The following is a 20,596-nucleotide window of genomic DNA, read 5'->3' as shown; positions in this document are numbered from 1 at the left end:
GAGGTCTACAACAATTTATTTTTATTTGATTTTTTTGTAGTAAATTTTTCACACTGGGCTACAAGCTATGTTATTCGCGCTCTCAGAGTTCAGTCGACACTTCCCCCCGAATGATCTTTGTTTTGTTTCATAATGGCGTGTCACATTCCTGCTTTTGACCAGCACTACAGTTTCACAGCATGAGACACAGCAATTTTGTACTGGATTTAGTTCATCAATTCACTTTCAAATGTTCAGTTTTCTCGATTAACTTTTCTTACTTTGAAGCAAGCCATGATTCTCTCATTCACTTCTCTGGAAGTAAACAATTTAATTGGCTCAGTTTGAATGACGTCACCGCATTTGCCGTCGCCTGAGCCTAATAACTGACGTCATTATGCCCACAATCTGCCGCGGTGATACGTCCGCTAGCATGATTATATGTTAATATTATTATGTTATAGTTCCATTTCACTTTCATTGGTCATGGGTCTGCAAAGGGCCATTACTGGGTCCGGATGAGGTCCGCTATTTGGTGATGGCTGTTGTGGACTATAATATAATGTTTATAATTCTATGATGGTACCATAACAATTGTTCAACCTATTACAACATCCATCCATCCACTTTCTATGCCGCCTATCCTCACTAGGGTCGCGGGTATGCTGGAACCTATCCCAACTGACTTCAGGCGAGAGACGGGGTACACCCTGGACTGGTCGCCAGTCAATCGCAGGACACATATAGACAAACAACCATTCACACTCACATTCATACCTATGGGCAATTTAGAGTCGCTAATGAACCTAACATGCATGTTTTGTAGGGGAAAAAAAGGGGAGGAAACCAGAGTGCCCGGAGAAAACCCACGCATGCACGGGGAGAACATGCAAACTCCACACAGAGATGCCCAACGGAGATTGGAACCTAGATCTTCACGACGGTGTGGCCAACATGCTAACCACATGACCACCGTGCGGCCCTCTATTACAACATGAATGTTCAAATTCAGTTCATGAAAGAGTAAACTTTAAATTCTGATTATGAAATTAAAGTTTAAATTACTTTCTGTTCATAAAAAAATTTCAGCAATGGACGACTACGAATGTGATGTATCCCCCGGTTCTCCCAATAAGATACAATATTTGCTACACAGCATTACTTGCCAAGTTTGTTTATGACACCACCCCGTCTTACTAGTGCTATAATTACAAGTCTGAATGGAAATGATGTGATTTTCAAACAAGTACATGGTAATGAACTTTGAGAGTAAACTAAGCTAATGAGAGACCAAAACAAATACAGCAAGTCCTGGTTTTTGGAGGGGTTACACCTGGGACTACCAGCGAATGGCTGCAAGTAATTGATAAACCATAAACATGTTTATTTTTAACACATGGTTCGCTCTTTCCCCTCCAAACCCTCCCACTAGCTTTCTGATCAACACTTGCAATAAAAGTGACTGTTGCAATTATTTGTTTAGATTCAGCTCCAGAACGCTCCCCTTTTCTCTTCAATTGCCATTGTTCACTCGCAACACAATCCAGGTTTAAGCCCTAACTATGCCTCACATACTAATTAAACACATTTAAAATAGCTACTACCACTAATGAATGAGTGATGACCCTGCTGTAATTCCAGTAAGGACTTACAATCATACATTAACTTCTGTTTACCTCACTAAAAGTTTTGAGGCCAAATTGACTGTGGAAGCTGAACTTTGCGCCTCAGCACACAACTTTAAGGACCGCCGAACAAAGTGCGAAATCTGAACTTGATGAAAAACATCAGTAAAGCATAAAGACATAAACATAAACAAAAGATGTGGGCTTTTTAACATTATCACGTATTTATAAATGAGTATGCACTTACAGTGAATGAGATGTGTTTTCTGATACATTGTTTACCAATCCACAATTTTGCGAGGCTGTAAATGCTGAATCTCCAATGTGCCAGTGTATCCACTGTAATATGCTTTGTTTTAATACACATTTCTCTGAATCTGAGCGAAAGAACCTGGTGTTGCTGTGTCTACTCTATTTTGACGGTGTTATCTTTTGGGTGCAGTATCATAAGAGAGCATCACAGTGTTTTAACATTTGCACACGGCTAGTATGTTGTCAGATGTTGACTTTGCCATATAGAGAGCTAGCACACGCACACCAGCCTCAATAGCACAAAATAAAGCTGACAAGCATCAAGACTAATTCACTGCACGACTATCTTTTGGTATGCTCGAAAGGGTTTTCTTCAGTTGATGAGCCACTACGCCAAGCAAAAGTGGCAGCAGTTAGCATTTGCACAAGCAAGGTCTAAAATGCCACAAGAAAACTCAGTGTACTTTCTAAGTAGGACAACAAAAACCCTACCTAGAGAAACCTGCATATAAACACAGTAGGATGCAAATAGATTTATATCACTTTGCTGACTACTATGGGAGAAACATCTTACATTAGCAAAGACAATCATGACAAGAAGACGCAAAATGCTTATTAATCAACAATATTTGTGCCTTGTCATTTTATTGACAGACGACACCTCACCTGTTACCCTCATTTCTGTGCCAGTGGAAGTTCTACAAGCAGCTGAGGCTCAAGGACAACCAAGACAAAAAGAGAGCTCCAGTAAAGCAGCAGCTCTTACCTCGATGAGGAAGTCCCCTGTCCTGAGCCCCGCCTGCCATGCCACTCCTCCTTCATCCACCGACTCCAGATACTGCAGTGCCGGGAAGGCCGGGGTCGGAGTAAACTCCTCAATGGGCGTATCCGCTTTACAGAAACAGGAAGACAAAGGGAAATGTTACATGCAAACAACAAACCAGCATGACCGTCATCACCGATGGACTTATTGGCTCATAATGGCTACTAAAAAAAAATCATTCAAGTGTGGAAATATTTTGAAAAGGTGGTTCCTATTCTATGTGCACTTTTCTGATTTGTGCTGAGAGACGGAGAACGGTTTTGTTCATCTTGCTTTCAGTGTCACTAAATAAATTAACGTACTGTTTATGTTTATTTGTTCAGCCTTTTTTTTTTGAGGTGGAAAAAGTAACAAATGAGATCTGTTTATTTGTCGGAATCCTCATTAACTCTGCTCTTGAAATTAAAAAAACAAAACAAACAAAAACATTTGACTATTAGTCGACCATTGACTAAATCAAATGAATCAGATTCAACTGAGAAAATCCTTAATCCCAAATCTTATCCATAGAAAATATCTGTCAATGAGACGTCTCTCTGCTATTTTCATTTCTCGCTTGTTTGGGTGCCTGGTCCTGCTAAACCAGGCACCCAAAACTAAACTGCTGAACCACTGTAGTTTGTTCTCTGTTTTCGTTTCATTTCACAGGACGAAAACCGCGTGCCACAATTCCTCGCCACGTCGCGCTTCAAATTTTTGCGGCTTCACTCCATCACAGTTTTTCAAAAATATTTTAATAAAAAAAATCATGCTGTTTTATACGGCCTATTATTAGTCAAGCAATATCCATATTTAAGCAAGTTTGTTTGTGGGGATCTGCGGGGGAACTGTGGGGAACATTTGTTTTGTTTGTGCCTAAATGAAGCATTTGCAAGCATAAATATGGCAAAATGAAATAAAGTATAAGGCATTCAGAAGATGCATTGAAAGATGTTCTACACTGGTCGCTAGGTGTCAGTAATGTTACTGTAATGTTCGGTGAGACACACAAGCACCAGACGTGATCGTCGGAACAACTGGCTTTTAACTGCAGGTTTGAATCATCTCCCAACAGGCAAAATAATTCCTAATAAGGGCTGCTGTTGCGGCCATAACCCACGGCAACCTAAAACTCAACTCTGAACCATCGACGTCACCTCATGTCCACAATTAAAGTGACACACATATTTGTGTCTTATTTTGTTATAATGTCTACTATATTGGGTAATATGAGTATAAATGTGACTACCGTAAAGCACCGTGTATAAACCGCACCCGTGCATTAACCGCACACACCCCCATTTTCAGGCTCACGGCGGGGAAAAAAACATTTTAGTTCATAAATGCTTGCCAACTCTTTCATCTCAAATCAACATGCGTAAAAGGTACTAAGCAATTTCAAAAAGAAGAATAAAGGAGAAATCTGAACTTCGGCATCTAGATCTTTAATATTATGGCTAAGCACAGATTAATCATAATAATAATAATAAAAAATCAAAATAAAGAAATTTGCAATTTTCAGAGATGTTTTGATATCTGATCTTTCACTGCTTCTCTTTTTCTCTATTATTATTTATTGCATTGCTTCAGTGTGAATTTGAATAAACTCCAACGTTGTATTGTATTTTACATTGGAAGCTTAGGTTAGCTTCAGTGTATATAGAGATCGTTTCACTGTGTGAAAATACAGACAGCCCCCAGATACTGTAAGTTAGTTGCATACACAAGCATTTTCAGCAACTCTACAGCAGAGGGCACTAAAGTCAAAGCAACTGTCTGACCCACAGACGGCTATTCTAAAATGGACTTGTAGTCAATTTCTGCGTCTGGTCACAGACCTGTCATTGTGTATAAACCACACCCCGATTTTTTGCTTCTTACCAGTGAAAAAAAAGTGTTGTTTATACACGGTGCTTTACGGTATACTAATGTTAAAAACTGTCGGGTCTGGAACTAATTAAACGTGATAAACAAGGGATTACTGTATTCTCACAACCATCACCATTAATCCAAATATTTTGCAGTCAACTTAGTAATAACATCTGCGTTGCCACTGAGTCGTTTATGCTTCCCTCAGCATGTAACAAAGAGTAGTGAGGTAAAACAGTGTGTTTCCATCAAGCTCAATGCATCATCTAAGCAATGCACTTACATTTTATTTAAATTAATGCACGGCAAAATCCTCTCATTATATATCATACTGCTAAATGTTTCTGATATTCCTGTCAGCTTAATTTGCTGAATAAGAGTTGATATATTGGATACAGCTCTTTGCATGATGCAGTGCAGTTCTATATCACAGCAAACAATAATAAATATATTGTTATTGTGTATGTGTGTCAAAACTGAGCATAATTATATTTTAATGGGATACTTTTAGATAACAGCTCTTGTACTGGCTTTCATTACATTGTGTGTGTGTACCTAATGTTGTTGTGTAGTTGTTTAGTTTTGTTATACGATTTTTCTTTGGAAGAAAATAGTCTAAACACAGCACTTTTAATTCCATTTCAGTGAACGGAAGCATTGAAGGCGGCTTCAAAGTAAAACAGTCAATGAGTGATTGCGTTTGGACCGCCACGGATAGATTTGTCGTTACCTGTACACCCTCACTCACAGACACATTATAATAGCAGATGGCTTCGTAACTCCGCTTCTTAACACAGCTCACACGCGCTCGCCACAACTAACTTGGCCATGCATTGTATCGCATCAGTGCATCAATATTGTGGCGGTCATTAGTCGCGCAGGAAATGGTCAGACTTCTTGCAAGCAAAAGCCAACAACTAGCTTGACAATGCAATGCAACAATACAGAACAATAAGTCTTACAAACAGTATGAACCAAATAATAAACAGCACCTAACGGGTAAGTTAACACATAACAATGAACTACCATTCTACATGGGTACCGACGGCTAAGCGCTAACAACAAAGACGTAACTTGATCCGTTAATTACAGAGTGCCCGCAAGGCATGCTGGGTACTCCGGCGGCGCCTCCCCTCGACGCTACAATGAGATATTAGATATACAGTAATCCCTCATTTATCGCGGTTAATTGGTTCCAGAACGGACTGTGATGTTACTGAATTTGCTATTAATTTATCAATATTCCCCTCTGACTTCTATCGTTGTTTGGGCTGCTGAGTTGCAGCATCCTTCACATGCTCTCAGGGAGGTTACAAAATATTGTGACACGGTGACATGTGACACTTCCCATAAGCTCATTCTCCGACTAAGACAGACAACCCACAAGCATGTCCGTGCATTACATGACGGGGATGAGTATGTTTCTTTAGGTATCCGTGAAGCTGACACAGAGATATGGACAGAGCAGAAAAAGGATGGGAGACGGGCAGAAAGCAAACAACAGCAGAAAAGCACAGAGCAAAAGAGGATGTAAGCCTATGTGACAGCTCAAGCATCAGAGAATGTGTGTGTGCGTGTGTGTGCATGCGCGTGTGTTCGCTCAACCCCTAGCCGGATAAGCAAGGCTGGGTCAGTTCCTCGGGGTGATAGCAGTGTGTGACAGAATGACGAGAACATTCCACTTGTTTTTCAAGGCAAATCCCTCTTTCCTCTCCCTCCATCCCTGCCGTTCCTCCCCCTTTCTTCCTCTGTCTTAAAAACGGGAGCATGAAACACTACATGAATCTCCTGACTGTAACCACGACATAGGCCAATCGCTCTGCACGGTAGTGAAATGCAATGTGGATTACGACATGGTGCGAATTGTCATAAAAAACGATGCAGCAGTCAAAACTATCTATTTTTAGAGCAAATGTGGCCTGGTGAGGCCACTGGCATCACAGCAATTGATGAGTTGAGGAGAGATGCTCAATGGTGGTGCTTCAAAACGCAACCAACACAAAACTGGCAGTAGAATTTTTTTTTCGTGGCACTATAGTAGGAGTTGTGTAGTCCGAGTATTTGGAAATATAGTGGGGGGACCTTCTTAAAATGCATTTCTCAAAAAAATGGGATAAAAACATAAAGTTGCTCGCCAGAGTGGGAAACTTGAAGAATGGCACCATATATTCCCAAACATATCTTTTTACTATGAGCGAAGGTGGAACTCATGTGGGTGACTTGAGGGGAATGCAGAAAAAAAAGGGGAGAAAAAAATCAGAAAAGTCTGAATTACCTTTTGCCCCTCGCAGAACGAAGCCGAATCCTTCATTCTCTTTTTTCTGGAGCACCACCGTCTTCTCGTCCACCACGCAGTCACTGTGAAGAAGATGCCGAGCAGAGCGGCCGTTAGCACAGCCCATCATTCGCAGCATGGCCACGGACGCCCGGGCCGAGTGGAGGTTCATGCTGGAGGAGAGCGAGTCCAGCCGGGGCAGGGCAACCCCGACCCCACCCCACCCCAGCGGGCTTGGTGTCTATCAAACCGTATGGCAGCGGACCCGGCAGCTCGACGACAGCATCTCCAAAAAAAACAGCAAAAGAAAAGAAACAAAACAGAACGACGAAGACGACGCGTCTCCCTCCCTCCCCTCCTCCTCCTCGCTGCAGCTCCTGCACGGAGAAGCGGGCTTAATGCCGCGGTTACACCCGCTGTTGCTGCCTTTGCGGAGGCTCCGCCCGGCGGTGTCTGTCTGCTGCGCACTCCAGAGGAGGCGGCATCAGACCGGATGAGAGCGGCTCATGGCTCCAGACGACACCGGTGGAAGGCTGAGGCTCGCCGGTTGTGTAGTGCGGCGGGAAGATGGACCTCGAACGTGACGACTCGTTCGGACCTGACCCTCGTTACGACTGTCTGCCTTTAACTCACCGACTAATCGGTTAATTGATTGCAATAAACCGTCTGCCAGCTCAGTTTACAGTTATTTGTGACGTCTTTAGTTGTACAAGTCACTCCAATTCACATGTTCATTGATGTCAGATCAAAGTGCAATGGTATGTTAAAACAGTGATTCTCAAACCAGGGTTCAGAGACCTATTGGTTGGGGACCCGCGATTTTTTTTATGCAATACATTTATTAAAAGTTAGGGCTATCATTGAAAAGCGCATATCTATTGAATAGTAACCACTCGGCCAATAAAACAAATATTGTGAGCCAAAAACTTTCTTGCATTTGGGGTTGGTGAATTTAAAACACTGACATTAAAGTGATCAATAACGTTTGTACTGTTATATTTGTTACTGTCTTCTGTCAGCGTTAAGATGTCTTACTTGACGATTTGAATTTGTTTCAGTTCATCTGAAGTCGTAGTGAAGTGACAGCATGTGAAAACTCCGGCCAGGGTGAAGAATTTCAAAAACCTCCAGCTTCAGCGTTTGGGCAGCTTTTTGGGTAATTTTGTGTAATAAGAAATGTGCGCTATTATCTCATGTATTTAAACCTTATTTAACAACAGAAATGATCACGTACGAGACGCTTTATTGATCAACAGAGGCATTATAATATGCAACCAAGTCAGGGTGGTTCATTTTTAAGACTTGATTGGCCAAACTACATATGCACAAGAAAATATATTTGTGACAATATCCATGTTCAAGTGGACATGGCCTTAGAACTACAGTAGATCCCCATTTTTCATGGCGTTAACATTCTTGGACCAAATGGCAGAAATCCTCAAGTAACTGATATGCCCATAATAAAAAGTCTATTTTGGACACGCGTGCCCCTCACCCTCTAAACCACAGGTGTCAAACACAAGGCCCGGAGGCCAGATGTGGCCCGCCACAACATTTTATGCAGCCCGCGAAACCCTTGGAATAATGCTTGTCAATAATGCACTTCACCTCTGCCCTTCTAAATGTATTTGATCCGTCATTTTGACAGAAAAATTGTACTGCATGCGGTTCTTCTAAACGTCAGTATTATCTAATCATGCAGCAAGATATTCCAAGCATTTTTCAAAAACAAATACTTGATTGTCTACTTGTCACCATGACATTCTCACTTCACTTCTCATTTCGAAGCAAGTTATCCATCAATTTGTTAGTGAAATATAATAATCTAATGCATGGGCAACTGTGTAATAATATTATGAGGTTATATTCATATTTAGATTCATAAAAACTGACAGTTACAAGTGGCCCTCTGAGGGCAGCCGTAACTGCGATGTGGCCCTTAATGAAAATGAGTTTGAGACCCCTGCTCTAAACCCTCCTGCTCGCTTGTTGTCCTCCAATTTCGAACCAACATTTGCTATAAGAGTGACTGTTGTAATTATTAGGTTAGATTCTGCCCCACAAACCTCCCCGTCTCTCTTCAATATGCCTCACACATTTAGTCAGCACATTTAAAATATGAAATGTATAGGCACTCACCACTAATGGATGATAATGTAAAATGATCCATGCGCAGATGGAATCGGAGTCATGATGTAGACCAAAGTGTGAAATCTCAACGCTTAATGAAAAAACATTATCAGTGAAGCATAGATACATAAACACGTACGATGTACATTTGACACGTATTATCACAATTTATAAATCATTACTGACTTTATTTTTTAGCGAAAAAATATACGGTTAGCGTACGTCCCAGTTAACGTGTTTTTCGTTTAATGTCATAAATGTATGCATCAGTTTGTTTACATTTTTGGGTTTGCATACAATACGGCACGCATCTTGTTGTGTTGTTAATACTGAGTGAGTACAACTGTTTTCTTAATCGATTTATATCACAAAATGTCCCTGTTAGCATCTGGCTAATACATGGAAACAAGAAGCGGAAGTCAGCTCCAGCACCATCTATGATATTATAGTTTTACACGCAGAAAACAATTCAAAATGCAAATAAATGATGAATGAAAGCACATGAACATTTAAGGTTACTTTTACCTTCATTGAAGATGTGACTGTTCCCAAAGACATGTTGTGGCAGTGAGATCAACATGAACACCATCTTTGTGTTTTGCCATGAGTTATTTCTTAAATTCAATCGTGTTTCTTACTTTCTTTATCAAAATGCTGGCATGTGCAACTTTCTTTGGCTCCGTTTTGGTTTTCGTAAGCCTTGAGGTGAGAAACACGATTAAATTCAAGAAATAACGCATGGCAAAACAGGAAGATGGTGTACATGTTGATCTCTCTGCCGTGTCTTTGGCAACACTCATGTCGTCAATGAAAGCAAAAGTAGCCTTAAATGCTCATTTATCCCTTTCATTCATCATTTATACGTATTTATATGCATTTTGAAATGTTTTCTTCATGTAAAACTATAATTGTTAAATTATAAAAATGTGTTCATTGCTAACATTTTTGGCATTCTGGAAAGGATGAATTGGATTTCTTACGGGAAAAACAGATTTGAGTGTGTGTTGGAACCTCTGGAAGGGATTAAATGACTAAATGACGCTAACCAAGGTTCCACTGTATACAGTATATATACAGTATATATACAGTGTATATACAGTATATACATACACATATACTATATATATATATATATTAATATATATATGTTCTTATAAAACATTTTGTCCGTCTGGAATGGTACATCCCTTCTGCAATCATGGCCAAGTGTGGTGTGGCGAAACAGAGCTGCCACAGAAGCAGCTGTGAAGGAGTGTGACTTAAAGGCCAAGTGTGCACTATTAAGTATAAGGCTGCATTATTCATTTTGTATTGGGCGCACGGATTACACGGAAAAGACACGTGGGATGCCAGAGAGAAAGACAGAGAAGGTAAAATATAGAACAGAGAGAGCGAGAGGCGCCGCTGCCATCCTAGCAACTGTTCCCTTAGCAACGCAATCTGTCTGGAGAGGAAAGAGGCCCGCACTGTTGACACACTGAAGGTTATCTCACAGCAACCCCCCCAACCCCCCACACCCTCATCCTCCCAAATCTGAGCTTCAAGAGGTCAGTGCACTGCAGAGTGCAAAGAAGCCTGACAGTTTATCCACAGTGTCATTTTGTTCAACAAGTGATGGTGGGGAGGCAATAGAATGGGACTCATGCAGGATGTGGGACATGCCAGCCGACACGCTGCGAGGATGAAGTGTGATCTTACCCTGGGGAACATGCTGCCTCAATCTGGGCTTCACTGTGGGAGGCTGAGACGTATTATAGTAAAGAAGGGATGTTCTGTCGGGAAATAGTCGAAACTAGCCAAGCTTGGCTCTCTGTTGTCGTGGACAAATAGTGCATTCCTCTGTATGGATTCATCAGGGTCATGTGATTGTTTAACAGCCCCTCAGTCACCAGCATCATCAGCACTTTAGCTGAGAGCTGCATCATGGAGAAAAAACATCTGGCTTCCCCGCCTTTCTATTTCCTCTCTCTCAGCATGCACACGTCAAAGACTGGCTTTCTGTCCACTATTGTCCAATGTCAAGGACAATGGAAGAGAAGTATCAGGAATACACACACACACACAAACACACACACACACACACATACTGTCAGATTTCAGCTTCTACAGTATATGTTGTATTGGCATGTCAACGTAATCTGCCCAGGGCCTTCAGAATCACAATTGCTGGCCCATATCACTTGAACACTATTAGCAATGTTTTTTTAACCAATCAGATTTCAGATTCACCTCACAGGACCAGCTAGCTGACCCACAACAACGCCAGCATTTTTCCATCCATTGATGTCTAAAAGCCTATTCCCTCGCACTCAGAGTTACGCAGTGCACGCGAACGCCTCACCACATGAGCAGCAGCTGCGCTTAATTGATACGGTTCCGACACGAAGAATGCGGACAGACATGGTGTTGCTCATCGCTGATACTGCTGCACTCGTCTGCATGCTTGCACTTTCCTAAAAAGAAACGCCGTAAACCAAGGGTGTCCAAAGTGCTGCCTGGGGGCCATTTTCAGCTTGAGGCTTGATTTCATTGGCCCGCTGCATGTTCTAAAAATAAAATGAATTCATTATCAATGAGATATATTATTAGATATTACACTCATTGTCACCTATAAGACAAAGCTAAAATTAGTATCTTTTGACCAACATTGAATTGGTTGGATCGTATGTATGCTGTACTATTTCCTTTATTATTATGCTGTACAATTTAGGCACACATATCACATATTTATACATTATTACATTATTACTTAGGTAAATGAGAACAAAAAACGGCACGAATGTGCGGGTTTTCTCATAAATAAATAAGTTATTACACCAAGTTTCAATTGTTTTGAGTATTGAGCAATCCAGTGAGTGCTGTCAAATAAATTATTCTCTGCCGCCTGTTATGAACGGCCAAGGCCGTGAGACAGGAATCCAAAATGCAGAGTCGAATAAGTGAAACAGAAAAAGTCTTTAATACAAAAAGGGATAACAAAAGGGTATCAAAAACAACACAAGAAACAAAGTACAACAAAAATACATCCGGACCTAGTCGCGGGAAATGGTAACAAAAAACACTGCTTGCAAGGTGAGCTGAGCAGGGAAAAATACAGACAAGTAACGAAAAGAGCTGCTAACAAAAAACTAGCAGAAGTACCAAAAATACAGCTACTGCTGAAGACGTCAAGCAGGCAGGTAGGTACTTACAGGTGAGCCGAGCGAGGGTCAGAAAGCCAAAACACAATGCACAAGAACAAGCTGGAAGGAGCTGAACAGGGTGTAGCAAAGGGACAATCTGGCACTGGATGTGAGTAAGCACACAGCTTAAATAGAACAACTAATCAGGCACAGGTGAAGATGATCAGCAATCAGGGTGCTCAGGAGTGTGCTGCAACAGAGAAGCAGTAGAAGGCAGTACCGCAGCACACAATCCTGACAGTATCCCCCCCTTTTATAAGACGCCCCCTGGCGGCATACCTGGTTTATTGGGGTGAGCGGAGTGGAAGTCGGAAATGAGGGAGGGATCCAGGATACGGGAGCAGGCGACCCAGGAGCGCTCTTCTGGTCCATATCCCTCCCAGTCGACCAAATACTGCACCCCCCTCCCCCTTCTTCTCGAATCTAATAGGGCTCTCACCGTGTACGCGGGCTGGCCGTCGATGATGCGGGGCGGAGGTGGAGCCTCGACCGAAGGGCACAGTGGACTGGTAGCGACAGGCTTGATGCAGGAGACGTGGAAGACTGGGTGGACTTTAAGAGCCGGTGGGAGCTCCAGCTTGACAGCTGACTTGTTGACTATAGCTTTGATCTTGTAAGGTCCCACGAACCTTGGAGCCAGCTTCCGAGAGGTCCCTGCAAGCGGGAGGTCTTTAGAGGACAGCCATACCTCCATCCCAGGCTGGTAATCAGGCGCGGGGACCCGGTGCCTGTCAGCAATCCGACGGTTGTGTTCTGCTGTTCGTGTTAATGCAGCCCGGGTCTCTCGCCAAATGCGTCGGGCGCGTCGAAGGTGTACGTGAACTGCCGGGACGGTAATTTCTGCTTCCTGGGAGGGAAAAAGCGGGGGCTGGTAACCAAACACAGTCTTGAAGGGTGACATACCTGTCGCCGAGCAGGGTAACGAATTGTGGGCATACTCGATCCAAGGGAGGTGGGTTGACCAGGAGGAGGGGTGTCGATGACAAACGCACCTAAGTGCTGCTTCCAAGTCCTGATTGGCCCGCTCCGTCTGGCCGTTGGACTGTGGGTGGTATCCAGAAGAGAGACTAACGGTCGCCCCCAATGCCTTATTAAATGCCCGCCAAACTCTTGACGCAAATTGAGGCCCTCTGTCCGAAACAATGTCTGTAGGTATCCCGTGTAGGCGGAAAACGTGCCTCACCAACAGTTTAGCTGTTTCCAGGGCCGTGGGCAACTTGGGGAGCGACACAAAATGCGCCATCTTAGAAAACCTGTCTACGATATTGAGTATGACGGTCCGGCCATATGACGAGGGTAATCCAGTAATGAAGTCCATTGCGATGTGGGACCATGGCCGACCAGGGACAGGTAACGGCTGAAGCAAACCGGCAGGAGGGCGATGGGAAGCTTTACCTCTGGCGCAGACGGAGCAGGCGGCGACAAACTTCTTAACGTCGGCTGTCATGGTAGGCCACCAGAACCTTTGGGAGACCAGGAATAGGGTTCGTCGAATCCCCGGGTGGCAGGCAATCTTCGACGAGTGACCCCACAGCAGCACCTCGGATCTGAGTCGTTCAGGAACAAACAATTTCCCCTCGGGGCACCCCTCTGGTAGTTCCGTCTCCTCCACCGCCTCAGAGACCCTCCTCTCCACCTCCCACTGGAGAGCGCCGAGTATCCGGGCGACAGGTACGATGGTCTCCGGTGGTGAGTCCGACTCCACCGGGGAAAAGATCCTTGATAATGCATCAGGCTTAATATTCCGTGATCCAGGTCTGTAAGTGATAGAGAAATTAAACCTTGTTAAGAACAGTGACCATCTGGCTTGGCGAGAGTTGAGTCTGTGCGCTGAGCGTATATATGCCAAGTTCTTGTGGTCCGTAATAACTACCAACGGCTGGGCTGCACCCTCCAGCCAATGTCTCCACTCCCGCAGCGCAAGCACAATGGCCAGCAGTTCCCGATTACCCACATCATAATTTCTCTCTGCCGAGGTGAGGCGACGTGAGAAAAAGGCACACGGGTGCAACTTCTGGTCGACTGGTGAGCGCTGGGATAGGACCGCCCCTACTCCCGTATCCGAGGCATCAACCTCAACGATAAACTGCAAGGCAGGATCAGGGTGAGTAAGGACAGGGGCAGACGTAAACAGTGCTTTAAGCTTGGTAAACGCTTCCTCAGCTTCGGGAGACCAAACAAAGGGAACTTTTACTGATGTAAGCCTTGTCAGAGGTTCTGCCTTTATGCTGAAATTACGAATGAACTTCCGGTAGAAGTTCGCGAATCCCAAGAACCTCTGCAAGTGCTTCCTTGATTTGGGAGAAGGCCAATCGACCACCGCCTGGATCTTGGCGGGATCGGCTCTTAACTTGTCCTTCTCCACTATAAACCCTAAAAAGGACACAGATGTAGTATGAAACTCGCACTTCTCCGCTTTGACAAAAAGGCGATTCTCCAACAACCGCTGAAGGATGCGGCGTACGTGCTGGACATGCTCCTGAAGGGAATTAGAAAAAATCAGGATGTCATCTAGATAAACAAAGCAGCAGTGGTTAATCATATCCCTAAGAATATCATTTATTAAACTCTGGAATACAGCGGGTGCATTGGTGAGGCCGAAGGGCATAACGAGATACTCGAAGTGACCGAGCGGTGTATTAAAGGCCGTCTTCCACTCGTCCCCCTCTCTAATACGAACCAAGTGGTAAGCATTCCTAAGGTCGAGTTTGGAAAAAATCTTGGCCGAATGAAGGGACGAAAAGGCGGAGTCCATGAGAGGAAGCGGGTAACGGTTCTTAACGGTAATGTCATTAAGGCCGCGAAAATCAATACAAGGCCGCAGCGACTTATCTTTCTTTTCGACGAAGAAAAAACCGGCCCCCAGTGGAGAGGACGAGGGGCGAATAAGTCCGGCAGCCAGAGAGGACGCAATATATTCCTTGAGAGCAAGTTGCTCAGGTCCAGAGATGCTATAAAGTCTAGCATTGGGTAACGGTGCTCCCGGGAGGAGTTCGATAGCGCAGTCATAAGGACGATGGGGGGGTAAACTCTGAGCTCTATCCTTGCTAAAAACCATGCGGAGATCATGATAGATGTCGGGAACACCGGTAACGTCAATATTCTCAGGGCTGCTAGGCTTACCAGAAACTGTGGGTACCGCGGAACGTAAGCAATTAGCAAAACAGTGGCTACCCCAATTAATTATCTGTCCCCTCGTCCAATCCACCGTCGGGTTATGAATCTGCAGCCAAGTAAGACCCAGAACTACGGGTGCGGATTGAGACGGGGCGATAAAAAAACTAATGGACTCATGGTGGTTACCGGACAATTGAAGGGATAACGGAACGGTTCTATGAGTGACTACCGCCAAGGGACGTCCATCCAGTGAGTGGACCTCCTTATGGTTCCTCAACTCAACCTCCTGAATGCCATGTTTCTTAACAAAATTAGAGTCAATGAAGCAATCATCCGCCCCAGAATCAACTAATGCAGAAACCTGAACATTGACGCCCCCCCCCGTAATGAGTCCCGTCACCTGTAGTCTCTTAAAGACTGCTGGAATTGGAGCCGACGCCGGAGGCATCTCAGCATACTCACAATGGCCCTGAGCAGTCTGACTCTCCCTTGACTTGGATACGGAGGTCGATCCTGCGCCCGTCTCCTTAATGACGTCAGGAGGGAGTCCGGAGCGGCGTGTCGGGCGCGCTGGACATCTGCTGATGGTGTGGTTGGGCTCGCCGCAGTACAGGCAAAGGCGGAGTCGTAGCCTGCGCGACCTCTCCGCAGCAGACAGGCGTCTTCCCCCGAGTTGCATCGGCTCCGCAAAATCCTCGGTGGCCGCCGTAGATGGGACTCCCTCTATTCCGCTGGTTCCAGGTGTTAGTGGTATCAGCCGAATCTCCTGACGGTGGTTCTTGGCTGATCCTGCAGGTAGTCCCTCACTCCGTTCACGATCACGTTCCCGGAGGCGATTATCCAGCCGTATGGCTAGGTCGATAAGCTCGTTGAGCGTGGTAGTGAACTCCCTCACCGCCAGTTCATCCTTAATCCGCTCGTCAAGAGCCTTGCGAAAAATTCCGCGGAGCGCCTCCTCGTCATATCGGCTTTCTGCCGCCAGCACTCTAAAGTCCACAGAAAAAGCCGCTACCGAGCGTTTGCCCTGTCGTAGGTCCAACAATTGGTTACCGGCCTCCCTACTACGGATAGGGTGATCGAAGACCTGCCGTAGCTCCTCCAAAAAAACAGGATAGGAGGTGCGCAACTCCGGCTTAGCTTTGCTCACCGCTATAGCCCACGCTGCTGCTTTATCAGTCAGTAGGCTCATTATAAACGCTATTTTGGCCTGGTCGGAATAGTAAGTGCTGGGTTGTTGGTCAAAAGTCAGGGTACACTGGTGTAAAAATTGTCTGCAATCCATAGATTCCCCCGAAAAGCGTGGGGGGGGTGGGAGGCTAGGCTCGCGACTATTACTGCTGCTGGCTGCAGGTGCAATTCTAACAACCTCTGATGAGGGAGCTGCACCCTCTGACTGTCCTGGGTGAGCGCCAAGTCCCAGATGCTGCTCAATAGCGCTAATGCTAGTGGCGAGGGCGGCCAGGGACTCCATAACTCCCCGGAGGGATTGCTCATGGCTGCCGACGAGCGCACCTTGTTGGGATAGTGCGGCCCTTATATGTGCGAACTCTGCGGATTCCATGTTTGGCCAGATTGTTCTGTTATGAACGGCCAAGGCCGTGAGACAGGAATCCAAAATGCAGAGTCGAATAAGTGAAACAGAAAAAGTCTTTAATACAAAAAGGGATAACAAAAGGGTATCAAAAACAACACAAGAAACAAAGTACAACAAAAATACATCCGGACCTAGTCGCGGGAAATGGTAACAAAAAACACTGCTTGCAAGGTGAGCTGAGCAGGGAAAAATACAGACAAGTAACGAAAAGAGCTGCTAACAAAAAACTAGCAGAAGTACCAAAAATACAGCTACTGCTGAAGACGTCAAGCAGGCAGGTAGGTACTTACAGGTGAGCCGAGCGAGGGTCAGAAAGCCAAAACACAATGCACAAGAACAAGCTGGAAGGAGCTGAACAGGGTGTAGCAAAGGGACAATCTGGCACTGGATGTGAGTAAGCACACAGCTTAAATAGAACAACTAATCAGGCACAGGTGAAGATGATCAGCAATCAGGGTGCTCAGGAGTGTGCTGCAACAGAGAAGCAGTAGAAGGCAGTACCGCAGCACACAATCCTGACACCGCCAAATACAACAGTCACTCACAAGAGCAAGAAGCGCATAGGTCTTGTTCTTGTCAAGTTAAAAGACATTCTGAAACTTTGAGCATCACTTATTAAAATACAGTGGAACCTTGGCTAGTGTCATTAATCTGTTCCAGAAGGTCCGAAACTAAACGAAACCCCAAAACATTTTTATAGTTTTACAATTATAGTTTGACATGCAAAAAGCAATACTAAATGAATATAAACACACATAAATAATGAATGAAAGGGATAAATGAACATGTAAGGTTACTTTTACCATCATTGAAGACGTGATGACGTGCAGCGAGATCAACAGACACCATCTTTGTTTTGCTATGAGTTACTATATGAGTAATTCAGTAGAATTTCTCACCTCAAGTCTCTGCTTTTCTTTTGATTACGGCTGCAAAATAAACCAAAATAAACACGACTCATGGCAAAACACAAAGGTGGTGTCTTGTGTTGATCTTGCTACCACATTGTGTCTTTGTCAACAATCACATCTTCAGTGAAGGTAAAAGTAACCTTAGATGTTCATTTATCTGTTTAATTAATCATTTATAAAATGCGTTGACACATTAAGAATACAGTTGGACTCACGCACTGTATTAATAACACAAGCCATATTGTACGCTAACCGGAGAATGTACAAAAACCGAGGCAAAGTTTTGCCATAAATTTCCAGCATTAACCAGAGGGGACGCTAACAGAGGTTCCACTGTGAATTCCAATTTCTACACCCAATCCTTGTTCTTAAAAACCACTGACGATTTACGTTTTGTCATCATTCCATCCTGGAAAATGAACCGTTCAAAATAAATCATGAAGGAAAATTAATAACACATAAAGCCCATGATGAGTACTTTAGTCAAGGGGACCCAACCTTCAGAATGAAGAGATTAGACTTGATGCACTTTCGGTAATTATAGTAATTTAACTCCTTCAAGTGTTTGAATGAGACACAGTCAGATATGAATACAAGTGAATTTGTTTATCGAGTAGTTAATGATGATAACGTTAGCATAATTAGACTAATTTTGTATGGCTATCATTATCACTTCATCAACTGGTAATATATCAGAATGACTAAATTGCCCCACTGGGTGTTGACGGTCGATTTTCATACGTGAGTGAAGTTCCCATAAAGACACAGACCAGCCAAGATGATACTTCATGCAAGTGTCATCACAGCCACGAGCCACCAATTCAAAATATTATCAATCAGGAGAAATGGAAGAGCTGAAGGTGTGTTCATTAACAGGTCTTCAGAAAATGTATGTACAGTATGCATTTTTTGTTAAAAATGTTGTTAAATAGTGATGTGTTGGTCACGAACGAATCGGCTCTAAGAGCCGGCTCTTTGAAATGAACGGCAGGAGCTGGCTTGCGCCGTTGGGAGCCAATTTGTCTATTGATATGGGTCTTTGTTTTTGTATTTTATAATATAAAATTATGTTATAAAATATAAAATTATAATATAATATAAAATTATATTATAAAAGCCAAAAAGCCCATTTAATTTTTTTTTTTTTTTTAAAGCCCAATATTACTAACTAGTGCTTTTACCTGTGGAACCTCGGCCACTTTTAGCGTATTTTTCGGTAAACATCAACAATTTGCAGCTAAACTTAGCCGTGAGTCCAACTGTGTTCTGTTCTTAATGTATTTTTATCACAAAACATTAGCAGCTTGCTAATACATGGAAACAGGAAGCGTAAGTCAGCTCTGTCGCCCCTTTATGACTTCATCAGCGGTTGACTCTGTAGTTCTTTGCTAACCAACACAGCTACACTACAAGTCTCAAAAATGTTACCACAAAACACGTTTTTATAGTTTTACAATTATAGTTTCACATGCATTAAACAATTATAAATGCATGTAAATGACAAATGAAAGGGATAAACGAACATTTGAGGTTACTTTTACAATCATTGGAAACATGATGACATTTTGCCAAAGACATGCTCTAGCAGCGACATCAACACGGACACCATCGTTGTGTTTTGGCATGAGTTATTTCTTGATTCCAGTGGTTCTTCATCAAAATACTGGAACTTGCAGCTTTCTTTGGCTCCATTTTGGCTTATTTTGCAGCCGTGATCAAAAGAAAAGCAGAGACTTGAGGTGAAGAACACTACTGAAGAAATAGCTAATGACAAAACAACAAGGTGGTGTCCGTGTTGATCCCACTGCCACATCATGTCTTTGGCATCAATCACATCTGCAATGAAAAGTAACCTTCAATGTTCATTTAAGGTTGTTTGTTATCATCATTATATTTGTCCAAACAAATGTACCTTTTGTTGTACCAGGCATTAAAATGGATCAATAAACTGAAGAAAAAATTATTAGATCTCCAACACTTCCAAACATGGACGGGGAAATCTCTGAAATGATTGAAAAAAGAACTGAATCGAGTGGTCATAATTAGCGATGTGCACTAGATTTAGTTTCCGATCAGACACTGACTGAAATTCAGGCTGGTATCGGCGATACCAATCCAATACTGACACTTTGCAAATTCTTCTAGTAGTGCATTTTATATCATAGCATAAAGAAAACAAGATATTTAATTAATCATTGAATAATTTATTCAAGTAATTTGTTTCTTTATTGTGTACCCTGAAGTATATTGAGGTCGCAGGGTGATTTACAATATAGCCAAGCTAACATACAACAAGAGAAAAACAAGGGGCAAAATCATATAAAATAATGTGAAAATGGTATTTCAAACAATAAAAAAATAAAAAAATTTAAAAAACCCATAAAAAATAAAATATTAATTATTAAGAACTACTTTACGAATGAAAACTTTATTCACAATTCACACATGGCTCCGTTTACAATTGGTTAACGTTTCAACATCCAAACGTTTCAGACAAACTATCCCTCTCACGATATCTAAAATATTGATATTTTGATTTGAGAATCTATTTCAGAGCATGAGCAGCTGGTATCGGAAGCATCAATATTTCAGTATCGATCCGCCCATCACTAGCCATGGTATGAAAAGGTTGTAAGGTCTTACCTTGAGGCGTCAAAGCTGTCGTAGGAACCCACAGTGTAGTGTCGGAACAGCTTCCTTCTGTCAGCACGGTCCGCACGGGAATCTGGCATTCAAGACAGTAAAAAATAATAATCAATGTTAATAATAATAATAACGAATTCAATTTTTTTATAGCGCTTTTCAAGGTACCCAAAGCACTTCATAGTGAAGTGAACCAGACATTCATTCACATTCATTC

The 20,596-nt window shown here is 43.1% G+C and overlaps 1 protein-coding gene across 5 annotated transcripts in view; it reads right to left on the bottom strand.

Annotated features, from left to right (window-relative positions):
• LOC129178829 (SH3 and multiple ankyrin repeat domains protein 2-like) overlaps nt 1-20,596 on the bottom strand; it is a 324,991-nt gene that overhangs the window by 95,004 nt on the left and 209,391 nt on the right. For all 5 annotated transcript variants that reach the window (XM_054771420.1, XM_054771421.1, XM_054771422.1 and 2 more), the window contains exons 14-16: nt 20,380-20,461; nt 6,803-6,885; nt 2,623-2,747 (exon numbers count right to left, since the gene is read on the bottom strand). In XM_054771420.1, coding sequence (XP_054627395.1) covers nt 2,623-2,747; nt 6,803-6,885; nt 20,380-20,461 — 290 coding nt within the window. The remainder of the gene's footprint in view (nt 1-2,622; nt 2,748-6,802; nt 6,886-20,379; nt 20,462-20,596) is intronic.

This window comes from Dunckerocampus dactyliophorus, chromosome 3, assembly GCF_027744805.1.
Source record: "Dunckerocampus dactyliophorus isolate RoL2022-P2 chromosome 3, RoL_Ddac_1.1, whole genome shotgun sequence".
Taxonomy (NCBI): Eukaryota; Metazoa; Chordata; class Actinopteri; order Syngnathiformes; family Syngnathidae; genus Dunckerocampus; species Dunckerocampus dactyliophorus.
Note: the sequence above shows the minus strand (reverse complement) of the source record. Positions and strands in the feature narration are given on the sequence as shown.